Genomic DNA, 16,216 nt, shown 5'->3' on the forward strand with positions numbered 1-16,216 from the left:
CTGATATGTGTATTATGTTGTGAATATGTTTATTTTTCTTTTTTTTCTCACTTTTATGGATGCTTGCTGTAGCTGAATAAAGTTATTTTGATTTGACTTCATTTCAAATTAAAGAAACGGAACTAATCAGAGTCCACCATTTTTACTTTTAAAATAAAAAAGTACCTTTATTTGCACACAACTAAATACTAGACATAAAATACACATGTACAACATGAAACTGAAACCTTCCTTGCACCATCTAACTAGAATTCTGTTTAGGAAGATCTCTTAGTGTTTAACAATGTACAGCCCCTTCCTATAGTGTTCTTCAAAGAGTTCACAATTGGACGCTCATCCTCCTGTAGTTGTCAGTGTAAAATCTTTTCACAGATTTAAGAGCCCTTAGCGCCTCCTTGCACCTCATTAACATCATTTTCTTTTATGCTAATGTGGCCCAACGAGGCCAAAATCGCGGCGCTAAATTTACAAAGTGGTGCAATGCATGCTTTGCCCCACTTTGTAACCCTTTGTGCTACATTATGCCCGCACCAGGCATAATGTATACAAAGGGGGCATTATCCCATTAGGGGAACAGAGAAAATGGAGCAAAGAAATCTAAAAGATTTCTTTGCGTCATTTTTTTCAACGCTTTTAATGCCTGCTCAGAGTAGGCGTTAAAAGAAGGCACACCATTGGTTACAATGGGCCTCAATGGGCTTTGCAGGATTAGCATCAACTTTTTTTATGCTAATCCTGCAAAACTCAGAACTAGTGTCAAACATTTTGATGCTAGTTTCCCTAACTACCGCCATGGTGTGCCGTATCTTAGATGCAGCGCACATATGGTGGCATTAGGGGGCGCAAAGGGGCACAAGAAAAGTGGCATGCCACTTTTCTTAAATCAGGCCCTTGTTGCTTTCATTTGTCAGCAAGTTCACAATTTAAACCTTTAGGGTACTGAAGCAAAGTAGTACAGGGCTAACTTTGAAAGGTGTTGTGGTCTAGGCACTGAGCAAAACACAAAAAATGACACACAATTAATCAGTGTAAAACCTAATCTTTTTCTTTTTCCTTGAAAAGGAAAAGTACTGTAATACACACACACTACTAAATACTACACTCAATGTTAAATATATTTACAAGGATTCAGGTGGAATTAGAGTTTGGAATTATTCATTTAGGAGCCTTGCGGAGCAAGCCGGGGTGCAAATTATGTATCATAAACAAAAATCAAAGGGGGCATCTTAATGCTGTAAATGTAGTGTGCGCCCATTGTCAGGGATGCGCCATGTGGCAATGTGTGCATCAGTAGGTTTTAATTCTAAAAACTAGGGGTGCTCTCCCTTGTGTGCCTATTGGAAAATATAAGGCTTTTCACAATCAAAACGTTTAGCCTACAAGGATTGTCAAGTCATTAAAAATGTAAAATAGCAGGGCTACTGCCTTTGTCATCCCATTTAAAAATCAACAAATAAGCCAGTCGGCATTAAAGACAAAATAAATAAATAGGCCCATGTGCTCTCTGCCGTTAGAGACCCATCAAACATTTTAGTAAGACTCATAGTATACATTGACATGAATCTTGAATCTCTTTTTGTAGGTATCAAGCATTTTCCCCTGTCTGAGCAAGAAAAGGAACATATGTATTGAACGTCTTCTTACGGCAGTTGTCAGAGAGTCCACAATATAAATCGAATTCCTATTGTATTTGTCAGGTAGTACAAAATGTAAAACCTCTTTCTTTGGTGTTTGTTATAAGTTCAACCCTTCTTATTGCACTTTTCCAAAGTGTTCACAGTGTAAATCTGCATCCTATTGTATCGGTTCACAATATGAAACGTCTCCCTATTGCATTTGTGAAAGTGTTTTCAATATAAGACCTCGTCATATTTTTTTGGTAAGTATTTCTATAAAGGCCTATTGAATTTAACATATATTTTTCATAATAAATAATTCACGTCTACTACCTTTTTTGTGTGCAGTTTTTTGGCATAAATTTTCACAATAAACGGATCAGAACCATGGAATCTGACATACATTTCCCCGATGAACCAACCGGGCCATGGCAGTGCTCATTAGCATGTCACCCTAACCAACCCAATTATACAATAGTGGGCAAAATCTGTGCAACAGAGGCACCCTTTTCCAGTACAAGCCCATAAGTTCTGTTCAATCAAATCCAATAGGGAGGAAGATCAGCATTTAAAGATGCTGTTTCAGTATAGCTTTTTAAAACAATAATAATAATAATCTTTATTGGTTTAAAAAAACAACAGTGTGCACATATGGTTAGTATCTAGTGCGCAAAGCACATCGGCGCATTGCAATCAATCACAACATTCAACCCTACTTTTCTGAACTTTTCTTCACCTTTCTGTTGTCTTTATTCTAACACATAGTTAGTCCCCAACTACTTTGGGGGAAAGGTGATGTGAAGACAGGAAGGGAGTCTTATCGACAACAGGCATGACATTCTCGTGTTATCATTTCTATTGTCTGAGTGATGCTCAAGGGGGTCTGTAGTCATCTTTATTTGCTAGTTGTGTCGTGTGTGAATCCCACTCAGTAATTCACAATATTGCTTCTTAGAGGTAATTTTCTGTTCATCACATAAGTCTGATGATAGCTGCTCTGTCAAGCCAGACATAACAAGCATTGGCAAAGTCTGTAAGTCAGGCTTGCATATTGAGTCATGATTAAAATATTTAGGCCTTCATTAAAACCCTGGCATGTTAAAGCGGCGTTAATACCGCCAACAGGCCGGTGGTAAAAAAAATGGGATTTTGACCCTGGTGGTAACCGCCATCAAAGACCGCCACTTTAACACATAGACCGCCAGGGTGGAAATGGCCGCTGGGCTGGACACTTCGGTCTCCAGCCCAGCGGCCGTCACAATCCCACCCTCAGGATTATGACCCGGGCTAACGCCATGGTTTTCATGCCAAATTTACCGTCACGAAAACCATGGCGGTAGGCACTATCGGTGCCAGGGAATCCCTTCCCTGGCACTGATAGGGGTCTCCCCACCCCCCTCCCTCTCCTGCCCCCCACACATATACACACCCACACGCACACCCATATACACACATGCACACACGCATACCCACCACCACCCATTCATGCACACATACATACCCACACACCACAACACACACCAACATACCTTGTTGCACACATACCTTCACGACAAACGACATACACACACAGTCATTCACGCACGCATTCAACGCAACTCACACCCGCATGCACGCATTCCAAAACATACACCCCCCCACATACACACAAACCCCCCACCCCTCTCCTGTCAGAGAACCCGACTTACCTGCTTGCAGGGGGTCCTCCGGCTGGAGACGGTCCGCGGCACTGCTGTCAGCAGCAGCGTCCGCCAGCAAAACACCACCAGGCCGTATCATTGCTCATGATACGGTCGGCGGTGTTTTGCTGGCGTGGCGGTGCTGCTGTAAGCAGCGCCGCCTTACCGCTGTCCGCCACCATGACTGTCGGCGGTGTTCCACCAGCATTCAGGCGGAATACCGTTGGCGGTCATAATACGCGTAGACGGCTGGTAGCCGCGGCAGCAGTATGGTTTCGGCCGTGACGTTAGGCGGTAGTTACCACCAATGTTATAATGAGGGCATTAATAAGTGTGCTGTGCCGAAAAAGAAAAGCAAAAAGGCTATGGCTTCTCGTGTAGAATGCATCTATCAGATAAAGAATAGTGTGATGCATCAGTGTACTTTTGAAATGTAATCTAGCTCCTCGTGCATTAAAAAGCAAGTGCTCCATAGACGGTGGAATGATATACCAAACAGCCAAAAGCATGAAGTGGGAGATAAATACTTCATTGAGTGGAGCCAAAGTCCATTCAATGTACTTTTTAAAGAAGCGGCAGCAAGAGGTCAAGCAGACAGTTGTTCTTTCAAGGCAGAAGTACAAATGACCTACACATAAAAGTGAACTGGAATCATTCTAAAACTGTACAATATGATTAAAGGTGTTTTGGGTGCTATTTGTCAATGTCATCTGAGTTTGGAATAAATATATAAAATTCAGGAAGGCTTCTGAGCCTTCAGGGAGATTTATTCCTCTAAGGCTAATATTCATAATGTTTTGGACACTTGCATCAATCCCAGGGAGATTTATGTAAGGCATCGGGGAGATTTGTACTACGGGTGTTCATTTTCATTGACACTTGGTGCAACTGTATTGATTTTAGTGAATTGTTGGGTTGTGTGGAAGACGTGAATAGCAGAGATTTCGGGAGGACGTGATGCAGTCTTTTGGTGAAAGTGCATAACTTCTGCCCAATTGAATACTGTACTCACGTCCAACAACATTTGGCCAGAGCCAATGCTCTCTCTGCAGTGATTTTTAAGGATTTTGTTTCTGTTGGTCACATAAGGCCAGGCAACAATGGAGCTGTCAAGTCAACAAAACTTTATTTGGCTTAAAAAGCCATAAAAGCACATCATAAAATCATCATTACACAGACATTAATCTACAATTTGCCAGGTAATGAGAATGCCATATCTAAAAGCAGCTCTCATAAAATATGCATCCAAATAAAAAGAAGGATCTGTAAATCCAATCATTCGAAAGTTTACAGGGACCCATATCAATTTCTAACCCTCATAGCCCAATCTACAAAATAACACACAGTTGCACACTACCCCGTTGTTGCAAAAAAAAGGCTAAAGCATCCTGTAATCTAGTGTTAGATAAATACATATTTGGAACCAAATATTGTTTACGTGGATAAGAGTGTAGCTGGCCAAAAAAGCATAAAGTGTGATGTGCATTGGGAGGAGATATTATCACATGTACATTTTGACAATGTTAAGCTCCAATATACCTTCTAGAAAATGTCACTAGAAAGTGCAACATATTAAAACGAAATCTTGTGAGATAAAACCTAGAATTCATATGAAAAGCCATTGTTAGATAAAAATCGCAGCCCAGGGACAGTTTGATTAAATTATAGTTGGTGCTGGAGTGAAATTTGTTAAAACTCTCCTGATGGAGTCTACCTTGTTTTGTCATAAGGAGCTCTTGCACCTGCATATTTGAGCTCCTCGCTGCAATCTCTGGATTATAGAAGAGCTCTGGAAGACCTACATTTATAACATTATTTTAAAATTATTATCCAGGGAATTCACATCATATTATCCAGGGAGAAACAATCTGCCAACAATTCCCTTCAGAGCTGTGCTTCCGGCTTTCACCAAATTCTAAGCCATAGAAGCAATAGCCCCAGCATGATCCTATCCACCACTGGGAGCAGACCAATTTCAGAGTAACACATAAATGATGGAGTAAATTGGAGGACGGCTAAAAGTCTGCCCAGAAATGTATTTCCCACATGCTGCAGATGGCCAGCACCCTTTTACCCCCAAATACCAGCTCCATACACAGCCAAAGAGATACACTTGCTTTTGTAGGTATTAACCAACTCTTGTACAGGCTTATGCCCAAGTCAGAGGGCAAATCTAAACACTGACTCAACAGCTCTTTGGCATTGGCTTGCCTTGGTATTAAATAAACTATTTCAGTTTCGATTTGAAACCAGGGGAAAACCTTAATAGGTAAAAGTTTTAACTTTGAGAAGTTCTGTCGCTCCCAATTGAAATGACCTGGTTTTGACATTTTTCACATTGCAGCTGTCAAACCAGGTCGAAAGACTCAACTTTAATTCTGATCATTACCTATTTTTCTTGTGATAAAGTATCACTTGTAGTGTGGGGAGTGCTCCCATGTTTCTCAGGTCAATGCGTGAGTTGTTTATTCAGTTTAGGCTATGGGTCTCCAACTTTTTCTGTAATAAGAGCTACTTGAGTTCAGTGAAAATCATCCTGAGCTACTAATATGATTAGAATTGTGACAGCGACTACGTGAAACAAGATGACATTAGTGGCCACAATATGCAAGCGAAGTAGCAGTAACCACCTCCATGCATCAGGGATGCCAGCAGTAATGTAGAAAAAAAAAGCTTTATCACGTTTGAATGCTTCTACATGGGTAATACATAACAGCCAGCCATAGCTGCACTGCTACTGGTACCAGCATATGTATATGAGTAATAAGTATCCTCTATGACACATGATTTATTACTCGAATAGAAGCTTTACATATATTTTGGAAATTCTGTCATTTTTCTGCATACCTCAAATTATAAGTGTTGAAAGTACCCATAATTTTGTCTCAAATACACATTCTCAATTTTGGTTTGCATACATTAATTCAACCAGTGAAAAACTAAGTTGGTAGGCTGGGCTGAACAGAGGGGAGCTACTTACAGATAGCTGGAGAGCTACCAGTAGCTCACAAGCTACGTGTCGGAGAACATGGAGAAAAAGAGCGTACTCGCTTCGGGTGTTGACAGATAAGTGAACCGCCAGATAATGATTTTAAGCAGATAAAGTGAGCAGAATTCTTGGCCAGGTATGGGGGCCAATTAATCATGAACTAAGAATTATGGACATATACAAATTAGAATTTGGAAACAAAGGATGATATAAACATTGAAACCCTGATGAAATCTAGTGGGAGATTTCCCTGACGAAACATGTGTTGGCTGTTTTGATGAATAAGAGGCTGATGTAACATGGAGATTAAAACTTAATTGATACCCAAAGGACTGGTATTGGACTGTAAAACATATACTACAAGGATCAAGGTGGTTGTCATATGGATAAATGTATGCACTATAGGAAACTACAAATAAAATTTAGTTGAAACGAGTTTTGGAAGTTGGGCAAATAAATGTGCAAGTAGTGATTCAACAATATACACTGTCAGAGAGGTTGGAACCATGATAAGTTGTACAACAAAGAGAGATAATGTACAATGTATTTTGTTGACAATAATACTACTAGCTGGATGAGTGTCTGGAAGTAAATGTTTGTACCTTTTCAGTAACTTGTTTGCTGAGATACAGGGTATTTTTGGAGGTATTCACCCTGTCCAGTGCATCATTCAGAATAGTGAATAGTGAATCAAAGGCAGGAAGCGCCATATTACTCTATGAAAACTTCCCCAACTAGTTACTATATTAGGTGTCGGAGAAGCCTGGTACAGGCTTTTGCTTTCCATTTTAAGACTGGAAGTCATCGGGGACTACAAATCCCAGAATGCATAGGAAAAAAAACTGGACTAAATAGATAAGCGCAGATGGAGCTGGGAAGCTTGAGGGCTCCGCGTAGGCAGTACGCAAACAACTATATCGTACATTCAGATACTGGCAACTCAATGACAGCCAGGGAAGAGCTGCATAGTATTCAAAATATCATGGCTTCTCCGTGGAGAATATTTCTGTGAACATTACAGTCACGTTATCGTGCAAATATTGCTGTTTCTATTACATTTTCGAACGATAAACGGCAAATGGCGGAAATTCCAGAGTGATTAACTTTTAGTTAAAATAAATCAATCCTTTTCAATGCCCCCCACCTTAGTTAACGTGCTGCATTACACAAAACACCACCATTAAAATGAACACAACTTTGTGAGTTTTCAATACGCTCGCATTGTCGATTTGTTCGCGGTACATTTCTCAGTAAAGTTGGTTGTAAAAAGAAGCAGATTTGCAAAAACAATTTTGAGTGGACTGTACCATTCAGTAGCATGGGGGATTTCCAGGACCTGAACCAAGGTTTACAATTCTCAAACGTTAATACTTGCAAAAACGCCCCATGATACCCACGGCGTGGTTAGTGACGTTCCCGTGGGGCTGAGCGTTTCAAACCACCCCTCTCTTTTCGCATTGGTTCACTCCCGTGGGCGCGGTATTGTTAGATTACGAGGGAGGCGAAAGTCTGTGTCATTGTAATCCTTACTCCGCAGTTGCTGCACTTTTGACTTGCTGAACCGAACCCCAACTGTCTCAAAGCATGGCCTATCCCGGCGGAGGATACTACCAGCAGCAACAGGCACCGCAGCAGGTAAGCGCGGGCATTTAAATTCACAGCGGCCCGTTGCTGCCGTTTCGTCTACTTGGTCCAGAGGGATCGTGGCTGTTAAGCATCCCTGCTGGTGTTCTGTGTTGCTGAGAGAAAAGTATAAATCTTTCCCCGTGAACAGAACTACTAACCCAAGCTTAGCAACGCCAGTCAGGACAGGCACACGTACGTAGCCTTTGGCTGTTACTAGAAAAACCAGAGGACGCCTTAGCACTGTAACTGATCTGTGAAACTGATTTTTAACCTTTGTATTTCAGAAATAACTAAGATATGTTTTTACTACCTAGCAGACACTATCGGCTGAGTCATTGGTGTGTGTGTGTGTAAAAATCACCCACCTTGAGCAGGGCGCTGCGTTTGTTTGCGTTTTCTTTGCTTTAATATGAATTTTCTGTGTTTGCACATGGTAAACCATCTTCAGCAAAGAAACGTGTCCAGATGAAACACACAAAAAATCCGTAACGTTATTACATATTGGATGCGAATACTATCCTGACACGGTAGTTAAACTGATCTTTCTATTCAGTGGTGGCTGTTTGTGGCATTTAAAAAGATGGCGATGTTGCTCAGTTTGTGTAAAGATCGGCGTGCGTTTGACTGGAACGGCTTTTTTTTTTTTTTTTTTTTTTTTTTCTCCAGCATGAAACCAAATAATTTAAACTGTAGCTCAACCAGGCTTCAGATATTCGTTGTTTTTAATGAAAATTTTATGTCCCATTATTCACATGTCTTCATCGGACGTTGATCCCAAATCAGCAGGTTTAAGAAATCAAAAAAAGCACATCCTTTATAGAAGTTCCACTTTTTAAAGGGACTTTTAGATGCTTACAAAGTAAATGTGAAATGTACCATATTATTCTTGTAGGCAATTTCTTAATGGAAATCGGTGCTTTTAAATGCCCCATAGTGTGAGTACACGATAAAAGTAAAACTGAAGACACGTTTTAGAACATCGGTTTCAAGCAGTGCTTAATTTGTAAAGAAAAACTTGTCGCTGCTCACAGCGCTCCTCTGAAACATGGAGCTGCTGCATTTAAATGTGCCAGTATGGAATACTGACGCAGCGTAATCCTGAAGCCATCTCGGGCCTCTTTAATTCATTTACAGCCAGTCCGTGTTCCTTCAGCTCACTTTTGCACCTTTCTGTTTTCTCCCTTTGTATGCTTTTTTGTTTTTCTCCTTCTCCGTATTTCCCATATGTGTCTTTTGCTTGAGGAAATGCATGAGGCAGAAAAATAAATGGCAGTCCCCAAAAATAAGGGGCGGTGCTCCGCACCGGAACTACCGGCACAAATTGAGCACTGGTTTCAATGCTACAGAGGTGGAAACCATGCAAGTCTTGGAAATTCATATCCACTGCTGAACTAGTAAATCTATGTAAAGTCAATGTTTTTCTTTATATTATATATGTGTACATTAGGGGTGTTCATTCGAGGGTATGTTAGACCTGGCAGCTCTTGGTGTGTTTTCCCTGTACCCTTTTGCTTATCACCTCTTCTTTTTGGATTCTGTGCTGTAATTCGTTTTGAGGCTCTGGGCACTTTACCAGTGCTAAAGTGCAAGGGCTCTCTGTCTATATTGTTGTCTTGGTAGTTGGCTTTTCCATGAGTGGCATATTTGATTTACTAGTAAGTTCCTAGTAAAGTGTACTAGAGGTGCCCATTGCCTGTAAATCAAATGCTACTGGTGGGCCTGCATCACGATTGTGCCACCCACATGAGTATCCCTGTAAACATGTCTCAGACCTGCCACTGCAGTGTCTGTGCAGTTTTTAATTGCCAGTTCAACCTGGCCAGTGTACACACTTGCCCGGCCCAAACCTTGAGTTTTCCTACATGTAAGTCACCCCTAAGGGAGGCCCAAGGTAGCCCCCATGGGTAGATTGCAGTGTATTTAAAAGGTAGGACGTGTGCTGGTGTGTTTTACATGTCCTAATAGTGACATACTGTTAAAGTTGTTTTTACTATTGCAGGGCCTAGCTCTCCCATAGGTTAACATTGGGGTTGCCTAGAAATACCTTCTGAATGTATTTTGTCCCATTAGGAGCCTATAGAGAGATGGAGTTCGGGGTCTCTGAACTCACAATTTAAAAATACATCTTTTTGGTAAAGTTGTTTTTTTAGAGTGTCTGTTTGAAAATGCCACTTTTAGAAAGTGGGCATTTTCTTGCTTAACCGTTCTGTGGCTCTGCTTGGCTGCTGAATTCACGTCTGTGTCAGACCGACAGTTGGGATGTCTTGAGAATTCACTCTAGACAAAAACACAAAAGGAGCTGAGGTGTGTCCTGCATATCCTGAAGAGTCTTCCGGGGCTAGGGTGGGAGGGAGGTGCTGTCACCTGCACTTTAAATGGCTGCCTGTTTGCTCACAATACAGACTCCAACCCCCTAGAGTGTAGCTGGGGCAGGGCAAGGAAGAGGCAGGTCTTGTGCACTACAAAGACTTTCCTTTGATGTTTGCCTACTTCAAAGGCATAAATGAATATAAGTATTGGAATGCTGACCCCACAACGTTAGAGTTTTTTTGTATCAAGAGGAACCTCTGCCAAGGAGAAGAGCTTGAGGAGGACCTGACACTCTGCCTGTTGCTTTGCTGGCCTGCTGCTGCTGCCTCTGCCTTGGGAGGGAACGGACTGGACTTTGCTTTCTGAAATCCTGCTTATGAAGTTTCTCCAAGGGCTTGGCCTGAGCTTGCCCCCCTGTACTGAAGTCTCAGGGCCATCAGACTTCATCTGCCAGCACCTGGGCTCACTTTCTGGGACCCCCAACCTGCCAAGTGGTGCCACATCCTGTCCCTGGGCCCTTGAAAGGATGAGTTGGTGAACCAAAGGTGGAAATCTATGCACCAGAACGGAGTCAATCAATCAGTACATTTTTAAGGCGCGCTACTCACCCGCAAGGGTCTCAAGGTGCTGGGGGGGTTGTCGGGGAAGCTGCTACTGCTCGAACAGCCAGGTCTTGAGGTGTCTCCTGAAGGTCAGCAGGTCCTTGGTCTGCCGTAAGTGGATGGGGAGGGTGTTCCAGGTCTTGGCAGTGAGGTAGGAGAATGATCTGCCGCTGATTGTTGTCCTGTGGATGAGTGGAATGGTGGCGAGGTTGGCGGAGCTCAGCTGTCGGTTCGGGGTGTAGAAGGTGAATCGTTCATTGAGGTGTGCTGGTCCGGCGTTGTGGAGTGCTTTGTGGGTGAGGAGCTTGAAGGTGATCCTCTTGTTGACGGGGAGCCAGTGTAGGTCTCTCGGGTGGGCTGTGATGTGGCTGCGGCAGGGGATGTCGAGGATAAGGCGTGCGGAGGCGTTCTGTATGCGTTGCAGTCTTTTCTGGAGATTGGCCGTGGTTCCCGTGTAGAGAGCACTGCCGTAGTCCAGTCTGCTGCTGACGAGGGCCTGGGTGACCGTCCTTCTGGTTTCGGTGGGGATCCACCTCAGGGGTGTGGAATTTATTAAAATATCTACTTGTCCAGTGGACAGGTTGCTTCTCAAATCTACTTGTCCTGTAAAAAGATCTACTTGTCCCTTTGGTGCCATGTAGTGTGGCGACAAATTATGGTAGCAATCTCATTATGTAAGTGCTCTGATAATAGCTCTCTGATTATGCCAGGGCTACTACCATAGTAGGGCTTGAATACTTGCAGTTTCAATCCCTACTGTAGCAATTTCCTTATTTTGCCACCTTTCTGCAGATCTGCATACTGGGGCTGGAGGAAGCAGTAAGCAATAGTTCCAGGGCTGGAATGCCTTTGAGTCTGCAAACCTACTAACCTGCATGTTTTAAAGATATTTACCAGCTTCTCTCTAATATTTTCCCATAATAAGAAAGGTTGGACATTTACTCCTGACAATGGCAGAATTAGAACTTCTTCCAGGGTTGGGAAGAAAGTGGCTGGAGGGAAAATGAACTTGTGAATTCTCAATAGATTTTTACATGAGCAAATCTACACATCGTATTCACCCATGCTAAAATACAGTTCACAAATATTTTATAGGGGTACGACATATACCATGGGTGCACTTTTGTGACTTTCTTTAAGAATTTGGGGCCACATGTAGGTAGGTTCAGATTTGCGACCTGCAAATTGCGAATGTAGGATGGTGTCCCTGACACCATCTGTGATTCGCAAGGGCTTCGCAAATGCCCACCTCATGAATAATCATGAGGTGGGTCGCAATTTGCGACCCCCTCGCGAATGGCGGCCCTCACAGGGATGGTGGCCTGCTGGAGACAGCAGACCACCATGTCTGTGACTGCTTTTCAATAAAGCAGTTTTTTTTTTTTTTTTTTTTTTTTTTTTTTTTTTTTTTTTGTAATGCAGCCCGTTTTCCTTAAGGGAAAACGAGATGCATAACAAAAATGAAACGTTTTTGTTTCATTTTTTCAGAGCAGGCAGTGGTCCGCAGGACCACTGCCTGCTCTGAAAAAATGTTTACAGTGACATTGACAATGGGGAAGGGGTCCCATGGGGATCCCTTCCCTTTTGCGAAAGTGTTAGCACCCATTTGAAATGGGTGCAAACTGCGATTGGTTTGCACCCGCGTTCGCGGTCACAAAACAATCCTAAATTGCACTGCGAGTCGCAATTAGGAAGGGAACACCCCTTACTAATTGCGAGTCACAAACCCGTTTTGCGATTCGGTAACCAGGTTACCGAATCGCAAAACTGGGTTTGTGCATCGCAATGTGCTTTTTGCATGTCACAAACAGCGAAAGTCGCTGTTTGCGACATGCAAAAAGCTACCTACATGTGGGTCTTGGTCCCTAATTAGGTCTGGTGTTAACAAAGACATTTTGTTTTTTATTAAACTTCTATTTCTCTCTCTTTCGGCCGGCTTTACTGTGAGTGATCGCATTCTGCTCTTCCACAAGGAGCATATTGCCACACAAAGTAGTTTTGTTCAGTGTCAGGAACTACAGTGGCAATCAGTGACGTAACGAAACTGGAGGGTGCCCCTTTGTAAAGAACATGGAGGAGCCCCCCTCTCCAGACGCACTCAGGGCAGGTGCTGTGCTGAAGGGGCCCCCTGGAGGGCGGCTGCAGGGCCTTTGTTATGCCGCTGGTGGCAACGTGTGCTTTTAGAGTTCAAAAACTTTTTTTGGGGGGGGTTTGCCAGTGTTTGTTACAATATTGAGGGCCTGGTAGCTCCCACAACAATAAAGTGTTACAAAAGCCATGTCAAAACAAGACACGCATTGATGAAACCAAAAGACTTATAAAAATTTGTCAGATCAGTTGGCTTTGTCAGTGTTTGTTTATTTTCATGCTTCCCATAAAAGTGTTGAAAATGGTTACACTGATTTTCCATTAGAAATATTTTTGGGAAATACTAGCATGCATCAACACATTTTACTAAATGACACTTCATTTGCATATAATCAGAGAGCATTCTGGGAGCATTATACTTAGCCTCATAGGCTAAACTTTTCAGACATGTGTATACACGTTTTTTTTTTTTTTTTGTACTGGAACCAACGTCAGTAGTGAAGTGTGACCTTAAAACATTAGTTTACAGCACTCACCCTAATAATGAAGGCTTTCAAATAATGAACCATAAATACAAGTTCGAACAGCATTATCTCTTGGAAACACATTACCTCAACTGCAGAGAGTTCCACTCTCTGTAAACAGACAGCCAAAGGGTTTGTGCTGCAGGGGGGTGGGCCTACGTGTCCCAAGGACAAAGTAAACATAAAAACTTGTTGCCCTTGACCCCAAACAAGATGTCCCGGGTGTCGGGCGATAGGAATTCCACATCCCTGCCACCATCCCTGCCACCTGTAGATCATGCGGAGGGTGTTGAAGCAGGAGGATGAGACGGCGTTGACTTGCTGGGTCATGGAGAGCGATGAGTGCAGGATGAACCCCAGGTTGTGTGCGTGGTTGGTGGGTGGTTGGTGGGCATCACTGTGGCTCCCAGGCAGAGTCGTCCCAGGCAGAGGGGGTGGAGCTGAGGATGGGTGCCTCCATCTTGTCCGAGTTCAGTTTCAGGTGACTGTTCTCCATCCAGTTGGCGACAGCCTTCATTCCTTTGTGGAGTTTGGTTTTGGTGGTGGCGGGGTCCTTGGTGAGGTAGAGGATCAGCTGGGTGTTTTTGGCGTATGAGACGATGTTGGTGAGTGGTGCCATATAGACGTTGAAGAGGGTTGGGCTGAGGGAAGATCCTTGGGGTACGCCGCAGATGGTCTTGGTGGCTTCAGATCGGAAAGGAGGGAGGCAGACTCTGGATTCTGCCAGTGAGGAATGAGGTGATCCAGTCCAGGGCTTTGCCCCAGATCCCTGCGTCGTGGAGGCGTGTCCGTAGGATGTGGTGGCAGATGGTGTCTAAGGTGGCCGAGAGGTCCAGGAGGATGAGGGCTGCGGTTTCGCCTTTGTCCAGCAGGGTCCTGATGTCGCCTGTGGCAGCGATGAGGGCGGTCTTGGTGCTGTGGTTGCTGCGGAAACCGGATTGGGACGGGTCCAGAGTGTTGTTTTCCTCGAAGTGTGTCAGTTGTCTGACTATCTTCTCGATGACCTTCGCCAGGAACGGGAGCAGGGAGATGGGCCAGTAGTTTTTGGGTCGGCCTTGGGTTTCTTGAGTAAGGCATTGATCTGGGCGTGCTTCCACCTTTTCGGGAAGGTGGTGGTCTTGAAGGAGCTGTTGATGATCCGGAGTTGGGGGGGGGGGGCAATGAAGGAGCTCGCTTTGTTGAAGATGTGGTGCTGGCAGGGTAGGATGGTGAGCCGGAGTGAATGGTGTACGTGACTTTGGTGGTAACATCGTTGTTGACGTGGGACCAGGACAGCAGGGGGTTGGTGTGGCTGGGGGGTGGTGAGTCTGTGGTGTGGGTGACTGCCGGTGAGGTCTTGGTGTTGAAGCTGTCGTGGATGTCTGTGATCTTGCGGTGAAAGAAGGTGGCTTGGGAGTCGCAGAGGTCTTGCGAAGGTGGGATGTCGTCGGGCTGGAGCTGGGGTTGGAGGGTTCCTTCACGATGTTGAAGAGCTCTTTGCTGTTGTGCGCGTTGTTTTCGATGCGTTCCTTGAAGGAGGATCTCTTGGTGCCCCGGATGAGCTGGTGGTGCCTGCGGATGGCGTTCGTGAGGGCCGTGTCGGTGCCTGTCTGTGGCGACACTTCTTCTCGGGTTTTCGGCACATCTGTTTGGAAGTCTGGAGGTCAGCGGTGTACCAGGTGGCCTTTCTGACGGTGCGGTTGATGGAGGGTTTCTTGATTGGGTGAGAGCGTTGGCGTAGTCGTCGATCCATTGCTTGAGGTTGCAGGCAGCTGTCTCGGTGTCGGCTGGTGGGGCTAGGGTGAGGGCAGAGATCAGCTGGTCGTTGGTGACCTTGTTCCAGCTGCGGCAGGGGATCCGTTGTGGGTGGTGGTGCGTGGTGGGTTTCTCGACGGTGAAGTGTATGTGGCGGTGGTCGGTCCAGTGGAGTTCGGTGGTGTGGCTGAAAATGACGTGGCTGCTGGCAGAGAAGATGGGGTTGAGCATGTGTCCGGCAGAGAGGGTGGGTGACATGACAAGCTGTTTAAGTCCGAGGTTGTCGAGCAGGGTGGTGGAGTTGCTGTCATTGGTGTTCTCGAGGTGGATATTCAGGTCTCTGAGGGGGATTTAGTCTGTAGAAGCAAGGGCTTGCGTGCTGATGATGTTGGCGATGGAGTCACTGAACTGCGGTCACGGTCTGTTGGGGGGGGAGTCTGTAGATGAGGGTGATCATGGGATCGATGTAGATCTGGAAGAGCAGGTGTTTGGCGGTGCTGAGGGTGTCTGGTGTTGGTTGAAAATCTGACAGTGTTCCTGTGGACGATGGTGATCCCTCCTCCCGGTTTGTTGGTGTGGTCTCTGCGGGTGATCTTGTAGCTGCCCAGGATGGCTATGGTGATGTCGGGTGCCGAGGATGGGTTCATCCAGGTCTCCGTCAGGAAGGTGACGTCTGGGGAGGATGAGTCGAGAAGGTCCCATAGTTCGATGGCTTGCTTGTGGATGGAGCGAGTGTTGAGAAGGATGCCGCCGCCAATGAGAAGGGGTGGTGAGGGAGGAGCAGCTGGGAGGTGGGAGCGAGGCGCAAATGGGTGAGCAGGGGGGCGAGGCCGCAGGGGTCGCAGCGGCGGGAAGAACTAAGGGGAAGCAGGTGAAGGCAAGGAGACAGAGCGTGAAAGGGCTAAAAGCAGAGAAAAACAGTAAAGAGGCAGAAAAGGGTGAAAACGCAGAGAAAACAGTAAAGAGACAGAAAAAGCAGCAGAAAATTGATGCAACACCCGCACTGCAGCTTTAAAATTGTTATAGCACCTGCCTCTCTGCTTTAAAA

The 16,216-nt window shown here is 44.7% G+C and overlaps 1 protein-coding gene across 2 annotated transcripts in view; it reads left to right on the forward strand.

Moving 5' to 3' along the window:
* Positions 1–7,755: 7,755 nt before the first annotated feature.
* The window catches only part of SRI (sorcin), an 84,039-nt gene continuing 75,578 nt past the window's right edge, over positions 7,756–16,216 (forward strand). Inside the window, exon 1 of one of the 2 annotated variants that reach the window (XM_069211601.1) lies at positions 7,756–7,919. In XM_069211601.1, coding sequence (XP_069067702.1) covers positions 7,869–7,919 — 51 coding nt within the window. In that variant the 5' untranslated portion in view covers positions 7,756–7,868. The remainder of the gene's footprint in view (positions 7,920–16,216) is intronic. The other variant, XM_069211600.1, reaches the window with a different exon arrangement.

The sequence above is a fragment of the Pleurodeles waltl genome, chromosome 10 (assembly GCF_031143425.1).
Source record: "Pleurodeles waltl isolate 20211129_DDA chromosome 10, aPleWal1.hap1.20221129, whole genome shotgun sequence".
NCBI lineage: Eukaryota > Metazoa > Chordata > Amphibia > Caudata > Salamandridae > Pleurodeles > Pleurodeles waltl.